The sequence below is a fragment of the Polypterus senegalus genome, chromosome 9 (genome assembly GCF_016835505.1).
Source record: "Polypterus senegalus isolate Bchr_013 chromosome 9, ASM1683550v1, whole genome shotgun sequence".
NCBI classification, from domain to species: Eukaryota; Metazoa; Chordata; class Cladistia; order Polypteriformes; family Polypteridae; genus Polypterus; species Polypterus senegalus.
The window spans coordinates 138,588,543-138,607,684 of record NC_053162.1 but is presented as its reverse complement, the minus strand read 5'-3'; the positions used below and the strand labels follow the sequence as shown (position 1 = coordinate 138,607,684).

General features: G+C 38.9%; 1 protein-coding gene across 1 annotated transcript in view; it reads right to left on the bottom strand.

Annotated features, from left to right (window-relative positions):
• LOC120534916 (NF-kappa-B inhibitor delta-like) overlaps positions 1-19,142 on the bottom strand; it is a 181,030-nt gene that overhangs the window by 59,074 nt on the left and 102,814 nt on the right. The window contains exon 7 of the mRNA XM_039762421.1: positions 9,515-9,661. Coding sequence (XP_039618355.1) covers positions 9,515-9,661 — 147 coding nt within the window. The remainder of the gene's footprint in view (positions 1-9,514; positions 9,662-19,142) is intronic.

The window sequence follows — 19,142 nt, the reverse complement described above, 5'->3', positions numbered from 1 at the left end:
TATGGGGTACCGGACCCCTGATAAGAGCTGTTCGGTCTCTGTACAACCGTGTCAGAGCTTGGTCCGCATTGCCGGCAGTAAGTCGAGCCCGCTTCCAGTGAGAGTTGGACTCCGCCAGGGCTGCCCTTTGTCACCGATTCTGTTCATAACTTTTATGGACAGAATTTCTAGGCGCAGCCAGGGTGTTGAAGGGGTCCGGTTTGGTGGACTCAGGATTGGGTCACTGCTTTTTGCAGATGATGTTGAAGTTTCCTCCGCAGGGTGTCTGGGCTTTCCCTTAAAGATAGGGTGAGAAGCTCAGTCATCCGGGAGGGGCTCAGAGTAGAGCCACTGCTCCTCCGCATCGAGAGGAGTCAGATGAGGTGGCTCGGGTATCTGATCAGGATGCCTCCTGGACGCCTCCCCTGGTGAGGTGTTCCGGCACGCCCAACCGGGAGGAGGCCCCGGGGAAGACCCAGGACACGCTGGAGGGACTATGTCTCCCGGCTGGCCTGGGAACGCCTTGGGATTCTCCCGGAAGAGCTGGAAGAAGTGGCCGGGGAGAGGGAAGTCTGGGCCTCTCTGCTTGTTGCTGCCCCCGACCCGACCTCGGATAAGCGGAAGAGAATGGATGGATGGATGGATGGATGGATGGATTTGAAGGTACCTAAAGTCATACTCTCCACCACACTAAATGATAATCTATTCCAATTAGTGTGTTGGAGAGATGAATTTTAGGTACCTTCAAACACAAATTTGCGCAAAATCTTACCTTGACAAGTTTCCAGTTGTATCACCTTGGTCTTGTTGCAGAATTTATTATAAAGTAACAACTGGAATCTACTGCACTAATTCCGTCCATAATATTAAACACTTCAGGTGTGTCCCCTCTTAATAACTGTTTGTTTAAACTGAAAATGTTCAGCTCCTTCAATCTCTCGTCATAGCTTATACGTGTTAGTCCTGGAACCAACCAAATTGCTCTTCTGTGAACTTTCTCTAGAGTTGCTATGTCTTTTTGTAATATGGAGACCAAAACTGTACACAGTACTCCAGGGGAGGCCTCACAAGTGCACATATGTACATAAGCATAATCTCCCTTTACTGATGCTGTATTTCAGAACATCTTTCTGGCTTTCTCAATCACTTCTTTTAGTGATCAGTTCTTTGAAGTAATGTAACATTTTCAATATCAGGTTTCAATGTCCATTGGAGATGTGTGGTTTTCTAAGTTGCTTTGTGATCTTACTTATTCAGTTTCAGTAGTGCACTTTAAATCTTCTCCGTCACCAAAATGTATATGCAAAATATTGTGACCCACAGATTTTATCCTTTCTTGTCTGCAGAGAATATTTATAGGGATATTGTGGTAGGAATAGCTATGAATAATCTAACCAAAGACTCAGATGTTCATTGGCAGAATTTTGGAAATAATGTATTTTCTTGGATTGTGCCTGAAGGTAAAATACATTTAAAAGATGCTTGCTTGCAAAAAAACATACATTGATGAAGCATTCTATCATCATTGTTATGTAGAGACATATAAAATATGTGAGAGACATAGCAAATTTGCCTCTGGGTACAGACTTTAATGCTGGCGTGAGGGTGGGGGAGTCATATTAATACCTTTGGGCAAATGCTTCATTTTCAGGTCATAAAAAACAATCTGATAAATGAAAGTTGGGAATCTTGTTTTACAGAAATACATGTCAGGGCAGATGCATAGGTCTCTGCAATGTTTAAATTGTAAATTTAAGAAAATATTTTGTAATTCTATTTAATTAATTCTTTTACAAATGTACGTTTGCTGAATTTCTACCAAAAATTCTATAGTAATAATGCAGAATATAGTTAGTAGATACTTGTTCTGTACACAGAGAGACATCAGATATGTGCTTTCTATTTGGAAGTTTTGAATGAATGTAATTAAAAATGCTATTAATTGAAAGAAGTAGACAAATGAAAAAAGGAATAGGTTTATAGGGTACCATCAAGATGAGATAAACAACATTTTTCTTAATGTATAGTATTACGTGTAATTGCTGCTGCTATATGGCATTTTTCCAAAAAAAACAGACAAGCTTAGACAAAAAAAATGGGATATTGCAGAAGCTTTTGGCTGCTTAATTTTGAAAGCAACTTTTTATTCATTATCTGGGCTTTTTCATGAACATATTTAATTTGGCTTGAAAGCTTTATGATTTCTTTAACAATACCACAACATGGGCTATATTATTTTCTGGTTCCTACTGCTGATCAGGGAAAGACTGAAGATCACAAGTTTCAAAGGCTGCCTGCCATGTTCAGAAATTAGTGTACCTTTTGACTTTAAAAGCCGAAGTCATCTTGTAACAGTTAAGACAGAAATCAAGCAATGAGGGAACATCTTAATAAATATGTCATGTACAATGGATAAACTTGAAGTAGTATTAAATTTAGCTCACTATGAAGTATCAAAAGAATAAAACAATAGTGTGAAATGATTGCTTTATTCTTTAGTGAGCTTTAATGAGATGCTTATTTTCTATTATACATAATGTTAGAATTAGTTCATACCTACAGTGCTACACCTGAACTTAACTAGTAGAATACCATTTTAAGAAGGAAATCATTCTTTTTAGTTATTTTATATACATATTGCTACTCTTGTATAACTGAAAAAATTTCAAATAAGATTCTAAAGCCAATATTTGTACACTTAATTTTGGTCCTTTATACTTAAGAGCATAGAATTATGCTTAACAATAAACATTTAATTTAGCTAGCTCTAGGATCTGCGCAAGAACCAGCCATTTACAGAAGCTCAGTGATCTCTCCTGTTTTTTTCTTTTTGTTTTTGAGCTTACTTTACTAATTACAACCTTTCATTAATTTAAGAATCAGCTGCGATCTGGGTTGTCACTGGAAGAAGCTATTAGAAAATAATACAAATGGATTTTAAATTTACAAATGATCTACTGAGGCAGAGCAGGCTCTGAGAGACTGCTTTGGAACTATGGACTGGGATATCCTGCAGGGGTCACATATTGAGAACATTTAGGAGGTTGTTAACTGCACTACTGACTACATCAACTTTTGTATGGATATTGTAGTTCCAGTAAGAATAGTATGCTGCTATGCTAACAACAAGCCATGGATGACAAGTGACATCAAGGGCCTTTTGAACCAGAAGAAAAGGGCTTTTAAAGGCGGTGATCAGCATGAGCTCAAGTGCGTGCAGAAAGGAACTCCGAGTCCAGCTCAGGGGGGCGAAGGAGCAGTACAGGAGAAAGCTGGAGAAGAAGTTGCAGAATAACAGCATGAAGGAAATGTGGGATTCCATCACGGGTTGCAGCTCGAAGCGGGGTGCCACCATCGAGAGAGACGTGGAGAGAGCAAACCAGATGAACAATTTCTTTAACAGGTCTGACCACCCTAAACCCATTCTCACCTCAGAGTACTGCACCCTCCACCCATCCTTCTGCTGATACCAGCATAGCAGAGAGTTTCCCCCCACCCACAATTACAGCAGCCCAGGTAAGCAGAAAACTGAGAAGACTTTGTGCCAGCAAAGCAGTGGGTCCAGATGGAGTGTCGCCACGACTGCTGAAGGCCTTTGCGTTGGAGCTGGGGAGTCCTCTACAGCACATCTTCAACCTGAGCTTGGAACAGGGGAGAGTCCCAAGGCTTTGGAAAACATCTTGCATCACCCCAGTCCCAAAGGTATCACGTCCTAATGAGCTGAATGACTTCTGGACTGTCGCTCTGATGTCACATGTGATGAAGACCATGGAGCGGCTGCTGCTTCACCACCTGAGGCCACAGGTCTGCCACACCCTCAACCCTCTGCAGTTCGCATACCAGGAGAAGGTGGGAGCAGAGAATGCCATCATCTATATACTACATCGACCCCTCTCTCACTTGGACAGAGGCAGTGGTGCTGTAAGAATTATGTTTCTGGACTTCTCTAGCACCTTCAAAACCATCCAACCTCTGCTCCTTAGGGACGAGCTGACAGAAATGGAAGTAGATTCATACTTGGTGGCATGGATCGTGGACTATCTTACAGACAGACCTCAGTATCTGTGTCTCAGGAACTGCAGGTCTGACATTGTGCTCAGCAACACAGGAGCGCCACAGGAGACTGTACTTTCTCCGGTCCTGTTCAACCTATATACATCAAACTTCCAATAAAACTCGGAGTCCTGCCACGTACAAAAGTTCGCTGACGACACTGCTATCGTGGACTGCATCAGGAGTGGGCAGGAGGAGGAGTATAGGATCCTAATCAAGGACTTTGCTAAATGGTCAAACCGCCTACAACTGAACACCAGCAAAACCAAGGAGCTGGTGGTGGATATTAGGAGGACCAGGCTCCTCATGGACCCCGTGATCATCAGAGGTGAGTGTGTGCAGATGGTGTAGACCTATAAATACCTGATGCTCTGTGCAAGAGAGGACAGAGCCGACTATACTTCTTTAGAAGGCTGGCATCTTTCAACATCTGCAATAAGATGCTGCAAATGTTCTATCAGACGGTTTTGGCGAGTGCCCTCTTCTATGCAGTGGTGTGCTGGGGAGGCAGCATAAAGAAGAGGGACGCCTCACGCCTGGACAAACTGGTGAGGAAGGCAAGCTCTATTATAGGCACGGAGCTGGACAGTTTGACATCCATGGCAGAGCGACGGGCGCTGAGCAGGCTCCTGTTAATCATGGAGAATCCACTGCATCCACTAAACAGTATCATCTCCAGATAGAGGAGCAGCTACAGTGACAGACTGCTGTCACTGTCCTGCTCTGCTGACATACTGAGGAGATCGTTCCTTCCCTACACTATGGGACTCTTCAGTTGTACCTGGGACAAACGTTAACATTATACAAAGTTATTGTCTGTTATACCTGCATTTTTATCACTCTTTAATTTAATATTGTTTTTTATTAGTATGCTGCTGCTGGAGTATGTGAATTTCCCCTTGGGATTAATAAAGTATCTATCTATCTATCTATCTATCTATCTATCTATCTATCTATCTATCTATCTATCTATCTATCTATCTATCTATCTATCTATCTATCTATCTATCTATCTATCTACTGCTCTTGTTGCAATCCCAAGCACTGGCTCAACTCAACTACCTTTTCGAACATGGTTCAAGCTCAGGAGAAGTCACAGGGAGAGCAAAGGGGATGTGAAGTTTACCTTACATGTGCAGCTTCTGGAAACATTAGAGAAAATAAGAAACTAAGGTGTATTAATTATTCCCATGATCAGTTGCTAGCACTATGATCTCTACTACCAAAGCAACTACTTTTCATCATATTCCAAGATCTCTTCATCAAAGGTGAAGAGGATGAAGAGCCTGAACGAGAAGTAAAACATGTTAAAAGGAATCAGAACTGACCTGTTGTCCATTATAATAGGTATGACCAATCACTTTCTAGTAAGATAGATGAACTGTCAGCTCTCATAGCAAGTAATGGTACATTCAGGTACTATAGCGTTTTTCTATATTGACGGAGCTGGCTTAAACCTGATAAACCTAACATGATTTTAATGCTGGTAGACCTCATCTAATATGGGTAGAAAGAGACCCAATATGGTGTAGAAAAAGGGCAGATGTGGACAAGTAATCTATGAAAATAAGAAATGTGAAAAAAAGCATATTATGATTAAAACAAAAATTTGTATTCCAGATTTGAAATATTGGCTGTAACATTTTGTCCTTGTTACCTGCCTAGAAAGATAAGTTATATCATCTTTACATTCTTCCCTCTGCAAACGGAGACTCATCAACAGAAATGATTTACTTGGTTACCAGCAATCTAATGATGAGTCATTCCAACCCTCAGTGACAATATGTAGTAACAGTCATATCACTTTTTCAATTCATCCTGTAAAACACTGAACTATAAATATGACATCAGGTCATGTCACTCACTGAAATTCTCAGATGATTGTTTACTTATATTGTGTATGGATAAGGGGGATGAAACAAAGTATAGGATTTAGGTGGAGAACTTTGTTTCTTGGTGCAAAGAGAATTGTCTGCAACTCGGTGTTAGCAAAACAAAGATTACTGACTTTCACAGTACCAAAGAGCCTCTACACCTGGGGCCTCATGCATAACACCATCCGTAGAATTCGCACTATAACATGACGTACGCACAAAAGCCAAAATGTGCTTACGCACCGAAAAATCCAGATGCAAGAATCTGTGCGTTTGCCAACTTCTGTGTTCTTCCGCTACATAAATCCCAGTCAATGTGAAAAGTAACGCTCATGCACGCTCGTGCTGTCCCGCCCCAACTCCTCCCAGAATTATGCCTCATTGAATATGCAAATCAATATAAATAGCCCTTAAGCTCAGCATTCTGTGAAAAGACACAAGGGAAAATATAAGAATTTCAGCGAATACCAAGTGGAGGCAAAGGAAAACCATACTATTTGTTGATTTAAAAAGTGGTATAATAAACAAAAGGAAGTTGATCGAGTGACATAGCATGTCGGAGAAACTCGAAAGCTCAAGTTCACAAAGTCACACAGTGCCTAAATAAAAAAGAAGTCACATATTAAAGTTGCCGTGAAAAGGCGAGTTGTAACCCACCGTCTGAGTGTCATATGAAAGCTTATTAGAGCACAGACAAAAAAAAATAGGCACACAGTGGGAAAAAAGCACGAAATGTCAACTTTAATCTTGAAATTTCCACTTTAAGCAGGTAGTTTATTTTGTCATTAAAGTAGAACATCATAAACTTCATCTTAAAATCATTTAATTTACTAGTTTCGCAAATCCCATCGAAACTAAAGTAGCATGTTAAAGGCTTTGTTTTGTATTTGATCTTCTGTGTGCTCTATGTGTGTGAATCACTACATGCTTCCATTCTTTCTCTTTCTCTGACAGGGCACAGAATCCATTACATTTGTGATATTACAGCTCTCTGAATAATTAAAATACTGAGATATATATGTGATATAATTTTCATGATGATTGGAATGAAAGCATGTTATTAAACATGGGAACACAATGGCGCAGTGATTGTTCATGTCTCACACAAGATGCTGCTGCATCATGTGCGACCTTCGATGAAATAATTTATTGTAGCAGTACTGTCTCTTTCAAACGTACTAACCTCCAATTCCTGTCGTTACTTTTCTTTCCCCAAATACCCAATCACCACACAATCAGCTCTGTAATAGACGATAAGCCATCTGTAAGCTTACAACGACGATTCTTCAAAACTTTTAAGGAACCTTGAAATATCTTCATAGTACATGTTTAATTATTCTATCCTTCTAGTGTCGCGCCAGCCTCAGTAAATATACAGTGAGAGGCAGGAACAATACGTGAACCTGCTAGCGCTGCTGCACCGTGTCCTCATGTTTAATTATTAACAATACAGATTATTTAAATGAAGTTAAAGTTTTATCTGTATAATATAATCAACATATTTTGCTGCATTTCATCTTAAAAATGATATCATCATCATATGTAAATGCGTGCTTTATAAAGTGGCACAGGTTGTGCAATATTATAACTGTAGTGCAATTTTACAGTAAGGTAATTGTACTTATAATTAAAAACAGTTCTACAAGGAGCAATTGATTGAGTGCGTTTATAATTCTTGGGATGAAACTGTTTCTGAACCGCGAGGTCCGTACAGAAAAGGCTTTGAAACGTTTTGCCGTGGCTGAGGCAGCGTGTGCTTAATGCTGTATACCGATAATTCTCTTTCCGATCAGCTGCTGCTGTGATTCACACTCAGATACAGTGATATAAATACTCCGAGTCGTGCAGTGAGAGTAATATGGAAAAAGATGATCCGCTGTGGCAATCCCTAACGGGAGCAGCTGAAAGAAGAAGAAGAAGAAGAAGGTGCAGTGAGAGTAACAACTCTAAAGCAGTTATGGTATTTGGAATACTATGGCTATTCCCTGAACCATTATATTGTTACAGGTTAATTACAATCAGGTGCATTACACTAATAAACAATATGCAGTTAATTTCAGTGTATTTATAAAGCCGCATCAGGAAAAGAAAGAATAACCACACAGGAACAGTAGCACTGCTTTGACGTTGGGTGCCGCCAGTCTGCAAAACCAAGCAGAGAACTTGTGTACGACAGGGTATGAGGTACCATGGAAATGTGCGTGGCTTTATGCCAAGTGTAGGTTTTATACATTGCGATTTGAACATTGAAACATTCTTACGCAACATTTCTGTGCATATGCATCGTTTATACATGAGGCCCCTGGTCACTATTCAAGGAGTGGAATTGGAAGTGTTACACTGCTACAGGTATTTGAGGTTCCAGAGTAATGACAAGCTGGACTGATCTAATAGCACAAAGAAACTATAAAAGAAAGAACAGAGCAGGCTCTTTTTTCTTAGGAGAATGTGTTCCTTTAATGTGGGTAGTGAAATCCTTTACGTGTATCTGGAGCTCTGTTATAGCTGGCATGATTTTCTATATTGTATTGTGTTTTTTTGTTAGGGAATAATATCAGTTCAAGAGAGGGCCATCGAATTAACAAACTAATGAAAAAGGCAGGTTCAGTTATGGGACTCTTGAGTTGCTGGGGGTAGGATCTATCCATCTGTCTATTTAAACATGACACACACACACACAGAGTTTATATAACAAAGTCAGCAGACAGTTGGTCTTCGCCTGGAGATTTTAGAGAAGAGTTTCTCATTTACTCCCGGATATTTTCACCATAGAGTGAAAGCACTACTGCATGTAGACAGAAGTTACCAGTCAGTGGTAGGCTGAAAAGTGAGCATGATTTCTGTCTACTAATGGAAGAATAGAACTTTAAGTTATACTGTGACTGAATGTTGATTGTTATCTTCTAATCATTTCTTTTACAGTTAACTTATTTATATCTTGGTATCTCTTACATAGTGTGGCCTTATAAAACAAGAAAAAACACATAATACATATTATACATCAAAACCATATAGATGCATTTTTGAACAATTGTGTGATGCCAAAAAATTCTGTATTTAAATAAAATTTAAACATCTGCTTTCAAAGTAAAACAATGTTAGTTTATACTTTCCTCTTTCAGCTCTTTTCCAATGTATGTATGTTTGATTTGTTAACCATTTACCAATCCTGACAACACTAATTTCACTCTAATTCTACTTATCACTAAATGGTTTATTTTACAGTGACAACAGATAGGATAGGAGAGGCACTGCTTTGAAGTCATCTGCGATACTGTGTCACAGTTTAAGAAGCCTGGATTTGAATTCCTCTCTCTTCACTATCTGCATGTTCCCTTTATGTCCATATAGTTTCACTCTGGCTCCTGCAAGTTTCCTCCTACATCACAAAAAGTCAGCTGATACCTGTCAAGTAACCCGGTATGAATATTTATGAGTTACACTGCCATTTAATGAACCAACTGTTCACCTGATTTTTCTCTTGCAACTGGTACCATCATCCCAACCCCTTATAACTGTAAAATTTCAATAAAGTGGTTTGAATACTTTTAAAAAATGGAAAATCCAGAGCTTCCAATAATATTAATTCCTTCATAAACTCTTCTTACCTGAATAACCTCCAGGTATCCATATGTGGCTGCAAGGTGTATAGCTGTCTGGCCTTTGTCGTCAACCAAGTTTACGTCTGCTCCCAGCATAAGAAGGTCATGAACTATATAGGGCTGGTTTGCTGTAACTGCGACCAAGAGAGGGGTCTAAAATAAAAGAAAGATTTTAACAGGGGTTTTAAGATGTGCTGCTCAAGATCTTCTGAAGAAACACAATGAAACATGCAAGGTTGATAACTAGAAATGCAGCAGTAGACCAAGGAAATTGAGTACAGAAAATGAGAGATACATCAAACTGACATTAATTTGAAACTGGAATCAGTCCAGCATTGCTAGTTCTGAGTTCACAGAAAACACAGGAACCCAAGAACACCCACTAGAATCCATGAATGTCTTGTCAGAAGTTGTCTTCATGGAAGTGTTGCCACCAAAAGCCAAGCATCTGAAGTGAAAACAGTCAGGAGACTCAGGATCAAAAACACAAAGATTGGGGTGAATCAAGCACTCTGGATTGACAAGTCAAAAATGTAAATTTTTGGCTCAAACAGGAAGCAGAAGAGCTAAAGTGCACCATATAGATGGGTGTCTGTAACCAACAGTAAAGGTTGGAGTAGGTTCCCTGCAGGTTTAGGGGTGCATTTCAGCAAGTGGAATTGGTGAGCTTGTAACAAATTGGACCCAACATACTGAAATGGGCAGATTGCTACCACTCGCCTTTCCAACTTTAATTCGACTGATCAAGGAATAACATCCCCTTTTGAAATGATCAGCTCTAACAGAGGAATGAATATATGAGAAAAAAACAGCTACAAAGCAACATCAGTAAGAAGGGAAAAATATACAAAAAAGAGTCAAAAAGATTGAAAACAGCAATGATCCCCCCCCACTCCCCGCCAACCCACAATAACCACTATATGTGCAAATGAAAATATATACAATGAAAAATCACACCCCTTCTGAAGTTCACCCACAAGTCTAAAGTTCCAGTCAACTGTTAACAGCACGGTAATGAATTGTAGAATGCAAGCCGACACAAAGAGTTGAAAAGGTAACTGTAAAGTATTGCACAGTCAATCTTTGCCATTGTAAAAAAAAGCCTTCATGAGCTGAGTCTGCTAGTTATGACAGGATGCAAAATCCATATTCCTAGAGCAAATCGCAGACCTCCACATATATACACAGGTCTTTTGGAGCTGCAAAACTTCCCCATTTTCCCATGGCCCAGGTAGATGCTGATCCATATAGTTAGGTGTTTTCAGTATTTTTTTCCTCAATGGCTGTTCTTTCTCCCCTTTTGAAAAACAGTGTGATTAATGCAAATTCTATCAGAAAAAGAAACTGAATGTCCCACCTTCAGGGGTGCTGCTGTTAATCACAGAATGTATGGGCTATCTTATAACTCACACAAGTAGACCAGACACAATGTGAAAAAACACATAACATTTTTTTATGTGACAGTGCTACCAGCTTGTTAGAATTATTATTACTAGCCAACCCGCGGCGTAACATACACCGCATAATCAGGCCAGTTTTTTAATGATTTTTAAGCACAGGGAGAAAATTAACATTGAAAAATCAGTAATGTTATAAATCAGCAAGAAAAGCAACATTGTAACAATGCATGGAACAAACCAACACACAATCGTTCGTGACTGAAAACTGGCGGACCGCCCTCGCGCCTTCTCCTGCCAGACGGAGGGATGGGAGTGCAAGGTGCGGAGTGTGGAACGGGAGTGTGGAACGTCCATTCAGCTCCGTCCATCATGCTAGTCTGCTGATTTCTTGTTCAGTATGCACTGCCCGCTCATGTGCCCACCTCCAACTCGTCACTTGACTCGTTGTCATCTTTACACAGTCTAAATGTACCTGTGACTGATGTAGACGTTTCATTGCTCTGTGCGGTTTTGGTTGCTTTTCTATATATAATCCAGCAAGACACCCGACCACGGTAGTAGTGAGGTGGGAGGGGGGTGTGTACAAAGGGTAGGGACGCAACCAGTGGGAGCGTATGAGTCGCACTTAATGGATATTCACGGTTTGCAGCCCGAATGGGGAGCAGCGGCTTACCCACGCCTCTCTGCGCCAGGTAGACACACGCTCAATCTCATGCATAATTATTTATTGAATCCTAAACACTTCTGGAAAGACTCGGTTGTCTAAAACGGGTTGGTGTGAGAATACAACAGTAAGCGAATGAAAAGATGGAACTCTGGAGAGAGCAAAATACAACACAATAGTGAACCCGCGGCAGAACAAACGCCGCATAATTATTTATTGATGGTTGAACACTTCAGGAAAGACACAGTTGTCTAAAAAGGGAGGGTTTGAGGATACAACAGAAAATGAATTAAAAGATGGATCTCTACACTTTTCATTGCTCTGTGCGGTTTTGGCTGCCTTTCTATATATAATCCACCAAGCAACCCGACCACGGTAGTAGCGATGTGGGAGGGGGGTGTGAACAAAGTGCAGGAGCATCTAAGAAGACACATGTTTGTCGCGGAAGCGAATTGCTGTATGTAGCATGTAAAACAGTTTGCTATGTTGCACGCGGTTGTGCGTCGTAACCAAAAAGTCGTTTTTTAAAGACTGCTTACTTCATTGTGTTTTAACCTCAGTTGTAAAGGAATATATTAAGGATCCCATGGGACAGCCCTCGGTTTTGGTTGCTTTTCTATATATAATCCACCAAGACACCCGACCATGGTAGTAGCGAGGTGGGAGGGGGGTGTGTACAAAGGGTAGGGACGTAATGAGTGGGAGCGTATGAGTCAAACTTAGTGGGAATTCCACGAATTGCAGCCCGAATGAGGTTCAATGGCTTACCCATGCCTCTCTGCGTTGGGTAGACACACGGTCAATGTCATGCATAATTATTTATTGAATGCTAAACACTTCTGGAAAGACATGGATGTCTAAAACGGGTTGGTGTGAGAATACAACAGTAAGTGAATGAAAAGATGGAACTCTGGAGAGAGCAAAATACAACACAATAGTGAACCCGTGGCATAACAAACGCCGCGTGGCTCAGACGTGCATGTGGACTCTTACCACAGACCAAAGGGACTAACTGGGTGGTTGGTGAGTTTTTGAGTCCGGGCAAATGGGCAGGCAGTGTGAATGCCTAGAGAGCGAGGTAGACGCCGGCCGGTGAAAAAGGAGTGTTGGTGGGCAGGGAAACATCTTCCGTGTTCCTGCAGGAGCATCTAAGAAGATGCATGTTTGTCGCGGATGCAAATAGCTGTATGTAGCGTGTAAAACAGTTTGCTATGGTGCACACGGTCATGCGTCGTAATCGAAAACTCATTTTTTAAAGACTATTTACTTCATTGTGCTTTAACCTCAGTTGTAAAGGATTGTTTTAGGGATTCCATGGCATACCCCTCGCAAACCGTTTCACATGCTGCATATGGCGATTCACCTCCACGAGAAACATGCCTCTATGAACATTCAACGTAGCTCGGAGGTGCATGACATGCACATGACATTAACCTGACCTGCACTGCATGTGGCCTCTACGACAGACGAATATAAATGACGCCATTTTTTGTGTCGTTGCGTCCGAGTTGGTGGGCGTGGCTCCTTCCTGCATGCATCATAGATGTCTCACTTGTCGGTGGCTTAGTGAATCCACGCCCCTTCCGGTGTGCTTTCCATGGTTGTCTTGCCTTAGTGAATTATATATATAGACTAGCAGAATACCCGCGCTTCGCAGCGGAGAAGTAGTGTGTTAGAGTAGTGTGTTAAAGAAGGTACGAAAAAGAAAAGGAAAAATTTTAAAAATAACGTAACATGATTGTTAATGTAATTGTTTTGTCATTGATATGAGTGTTGTTCTCATATCTATCTATATATATATATATATATATATATCTATCTATATATATATATATATATATATATATCTATCTATCTATATATATATATAGAAAATACCCGCTTAGCAGCGAGAAGTAGTGTGTTAAAGAAGTTATGAAAAGAAAAGGAAACATTTTAAAAATAATGTAACATGATTGTCAAAGTAATTGTTTTGTGTATTTGGTGGCAGCGTCACTAAGTTGTTTTCGCCTAGCTGCATCAGAAAATGTACCACACGCCTGACACGCCTCCTTTTACTGTTTTCTCACAGCTTGGATTGCTGCTGTCATATATATACACACACACACACATACATACATACATACATACATACATACATACATATATATATATATATATATATATATATATATATATATATATATATATATATATATATATATATATATATATATATACTAGTAAAATACCAAGGCCATGGAGAAGTAGTGTGTTAAAGAAGCAATGAAAAGAAAAGGAAACATTTTGAAAATAACGTAACATGATTGTCAATGTAATTGTTTTGTCACTGTTGTGAGTGATGAGTGTTGCTGTCATATATATATATATATATATATATATAAATATATATATATATATATATTTACACACACATAAACATATATATATACATATCTATACATATACACATATATACACATACACATATATACATACATATATATATCTACATATATACACATACATATACATACACACATACATACATACACACACATATATATATATATACATACACACACACATATATAAACATATATATACATATACATACATATCTACATATATACACACACAGCTATTTCAGATCAGTGCAATACGCTGCTTGTTAAAACGGATGACTCCGCTCTTACGTGCAAGTCTGTGGATATTATGAACTATCGATTTGTTCAAGTTCTATTTAAATTTTAAATATAAGGAATTTTTATTTAGTCGACAGAAATATCTTTGGTAGGAATGGTAAAAACAGACAGGAATATTATTCGTGAATAAATCAACTCAAACCTTAAACAACTTATAATATTTTGCTCTCCATAAAAATATATTCTGTCTAAATTATACAAGTTAGAAATAAAGTAAACGTTAAAAGAACAAACATTCAAATTTCTTTACTCTTATGTAATTTTATATAAAAAATAAACTTAGATTTTAAATATCCCAAAAGATTTTGCTCTCCATAAAAATATATCCTGTCAAAATTATACAAATTCAAATATGAACATGCTGCATAACAAAACCTAGAAATATAAATAAAATGTGTTCCTTTCAGCAATAACAAATCAAATCATTCAGTTGTCTTTGCTCATATGTCATTTTAGAGCTGGACGCCTGGCATCTTTTTGGCAACAAGTTCGTTTCTGTTTGGTGTGAGGTTCTGTGTTGTGGAGATTCTCAGGATGGATTGCAGGTGCTCATCAGTGAGGCGACTCCTGTGTGCTGTTTTGTTAGTCTTTATCACTGAGAAGAGCTTCTCACACAGATATGTGCTACCAAACATGCACAAGGTTCGAGCCGCATGTAGACGGACTTTTTTTGTTCTTCAAAGCCACCAAAGCGCCATGCAAACTCAGTGCACTCAGTTTATCAGCAAAGTGCATATTTGGGAACACCGTAGTGACGACTTGGTTTAACATTACTTGGCAACAGGGAAAGTGGGGCAAATTGCACTGGTGCATTTGTGTCTCCCATAAAAGCAGCTTCACTTGAAATCACTTTGTGATTGTGCACGGGTAAAAACGTCCGCTGAAGTGTCAGATTCTTATTTAATTCTTCTGCTTTCTGTATCTTCTGCATTGCATTCAGGTTACCCTGATGTTTTGTCTCATAGTGCCGTCTTAGATTAAATTCTGTAATTACAGCCACATTAGCTCCACAAATGAGACACATGGGTTCAGTAAACATATACTCAGCCTCCCATCGGTTTTTAAAGGCTCTATTTTCAGAATCAACTTTTCTCTTCAGCATCGTGTGAGCTAGCTTCGCAATAACTTGCAGCATCATAAGCTAGACTTGATTAACGCGGTAAGTGTCGCAAGGCAGCTGAAGCGCTGCATTATGGGATCTGTAGTTTATTGTGTTACCAGCGCTTCATATACCCGGCCATTAATAACAATAATACAGTATATAAAATGATCTCGGGCGGATATAATTACATGCCGGGCGGATGTGGCCCGCGCCCTTGAGTTTGACACATATGGACTAAATAGAACTTGAAAAGATATATTTTTTTAAATGTGATCGCGCAATTCAGATAGAGTTGACGCGCACTACAGCCTGCATGCCTCAATAAGTCATCCTCCCCTCGCTCTTACTTTTTACCGCTCATCTAATGAATACACTGAGTATGGCTTTACCAAAACAATCATTGATGGCTAATAAAGTATCCATTATTCGAGTATGTAGATCGGGATATATATATACATATATATATACCCGATCGCAGCGAGAAGTAGTGTGTTAAAAAGCTAGAAAAGAAAAGGGAACATTTTAAAAATAACGTAACATGACTGTCAATATACAGTATTTGTTTTGTGAGTGTTACTGAGTGTTGCTGTCATCAAGGATTTGATTATCATTATTTCTTTCAATCAGGTTCGTATTTGTAGGATGTGTTGTGTTCAAGTTACATTCCGTGTTTGTCAATCGCTGTAAAGATGACAGGTTTCATTCATCGATTCGTTTCTTACTGCATCAATAAACAGCTCGTCTTCTTCTTTATCTGAGACCTGACACACTGCATGCACGTTTTTTACACTGTCTTCCTTTAGCGGACATTGACTTTTTCCACCGTGTGCTTTGTTTCCGCAGTAGCTGGATTTATGAATATGCTTATCAGACGCTTCATATTTTTGCTGCCTTTTCAATTGTGTAATTCGGTTTTGTTCAGCTCTTTGGAACTGTTGCTTTTATCTGTGCACTGCGCCAGTTCACGTGAGCCGCTCGTGTACATGCATCGGTTCCCAGCTGTGCTGGTGCCATCTCGTGCTATGTCCATGGCTGTATTTAATGTTACCTTAGTCCTGGCACTTAAAACTTTCTCTCGCAGTTTCGCTGAGTTTGTACCAAACAACACCCTGACCATCTCATCTTCCTCTGCATAAGCACAGTCCTTAACCCGTGAATATTTAGTGGGAGTTTGCTATTGTATTGCCGCTGACGGACGGCCTTATATGGGCAGGCACTAAATTACAAACGCCAGCGGCAGCCTGTCTATGAACTTAATTTAAAGTGTAGGTTTACATCGTGCTTTGTTTCCGAAGTAGCAGAACTCATGAATATGGTTGTATATGTCACTCGCTCACTTCTTATTGTTTCGCTGCCTTCTCAATTATATAATGCATGTTTTCTTCAGCGCTTTTTTGAGGTCTTCCTGGTTTTCTATGTACTGCGTAATTACATGGGAGGCGTGATGATGTCACACGAAACTCTGCCCCCTCGGCATTCAAGCTCATCTCCATTACAGTAAATGGAGAAAAACAGCTTCCAGTTATGACCATTACTCGTAGAATTTCGAAATGAAACCTGCCCAACTTTTGTAAGGAAGCTGTAAGGAATGAACCTGCCAAATTTCAGCCTTCCACCCACACGGGAAGTTGGAGAATTAGTGATGAGTCAGTGAGTGAGTGAGTGAGTGAGTGAGTGAGTGAGTGAGTGAGTGAGTGAGTGAGTGAGGGCTTTGCCTTTTATTAGTATAGATTGGAATCCTCAATGCTGAGAAGTACAGATAGATTCACATCCATCACATGGTACCAATCAGAGATGCAGCTGATTGGTCCCAAGTTCATTCTGTAGCAGGACAATGACCACAAACACATGATCAAAATCATTAAGAACTTTCTTTGCTAAAAAGAAGAACAAGAATGTTCTGCAACACATGGTATGGTCTTTAAAGGGAACTGATCTCAATTACATCAAGATTGTCTGAGATTTTGTGGAGAGACAGAATCAAGTGAGACAGACAAAGTCTGCTTAAGAACTGTGGCAAGTTCTTCAAGATTCAGTGCAGTAAACTACCAACTGATTTTCTTATGAAAGTTTACAGCAGAGTACACAAGAGAACTGATTACAGCCTTAAAGGCATAGAGTGATCACACAAAATATTAAGAGACTTGGAATCAAAGAATGGAAAGATTGTATTGTAAAATTCTCATACTGTAGAATGCCAGGAAGGGTTGGTGGCTAGTTATGTTAATTAATTTGGAATTCCTTTTGTATTGTGTATTTAAACAAATGTGTATCTGTATGTACATGCATTAATTTACAATTTGTAATTTGTAAAGTTTGTAATTGTATTTTACTTGTGAATTTATTGCAGTACTTTTAGTCTGCACTCAGTGCTGAACATTATACAAAAAATAACCGAATTTGAATTGAATATTAAACTGATTTAGTTTACTGTTACTTATTTAGGAAAACATCTTCACTTTGCAGAACTGTTTTACCTGTGCTTAAAACTTTTACATAATAGTTCAAAAGTATATTAGCCTGTACAACTGACAATCAGGAATATTATGGTGCTCAATAAATGTTCAATAGTAATTTGCAAATCTTTTTACCAAACTTAGTCGAGTAACATAGCCTAAAATTTAGCAAGATTCAATTTCTCACCAGCAACTCCTACATGATCAGGATCAATTCCAAGGCCTCCAACTACTTTATTTAGGATTATTGTTCAACATGCAATAAAAGAAGCTCCTCTCCTCTGAGGTATCGTATCTGCTAAATAGTTTGACTTATGTCAGGTCTTAGAAAGCCCTTCTATTATAAGTAATATGCGGCTTTTTGCAGTACATAAACTCATTGTAAAAGGCTAATAAATCATATGTGTTAAGCTTAGAGTTTTAGTACATATTTTACTGACATTTGGTTGGGCTAATGCAAAATTAAAGGGAAATCCCAGAGGTTTCAATACTGCCTTCCAAGTTTAAATGCCAGGCGTTTACATGCATGATGGCAATATGCAGTTATGCCAAAACGTCAGCAAAAACATAATTTCCTTCTGGTTGCAAATGTTTAACAAAAGCAATAAAAATAATGAAATATAATTAAATGTAAATACCTTTGTGCTACTCACATGTTGTTGTATCCTAATAGAGAGATGGAGGCCACCACAGTTTGCATGGTGATTTAAAGAGGGTGTGTTTAACCAAACAACTGCTGGCTTAAACTATGATACTGAATGACACTTTTATTACAAAACCTGTTCAACATTGTCACTAAGGTAATAGTTTATTTAAGATTTCTTTCTTTAAGTTCATGTCTATTCTGTTCATGATTTTTATAAGGATCTGAGGCAATTATAAAGAAGCATTTTGTCTATAAGCTTGCAATTAGACATACTTGAAATATGAAGATAAAGAAATGTATGCAATAACAATAGAAGGGACATTCTGCGCTTGTCACAAAACAGTGAGAAAAAAAATAGTTGCCGAAGTAAATGTAAATCATGTAAAGAGACATTCCATGCCAGTCCCTTTAGGCTGTACTTACTGAAGTCACTAATTCTGAAATAACAGCTTAGCACAAAATTATATATTGTGGGAGTTCATCTTTACACCCCTTTGCAACAGAGCTGATGGTTACTTTGTTTAAAATGATATTATCTGAAAACAATCTTGGTTACAGAAGGGCATTAATGAAATTTTTAGCATATTTAGTCATTTTGTTAGCAAACTACCAAAAATCTATTAACTGGAAGTATTTTTAAAATTAAAATAAATTATGATTATTTTCATTTTCTAAAAGACTA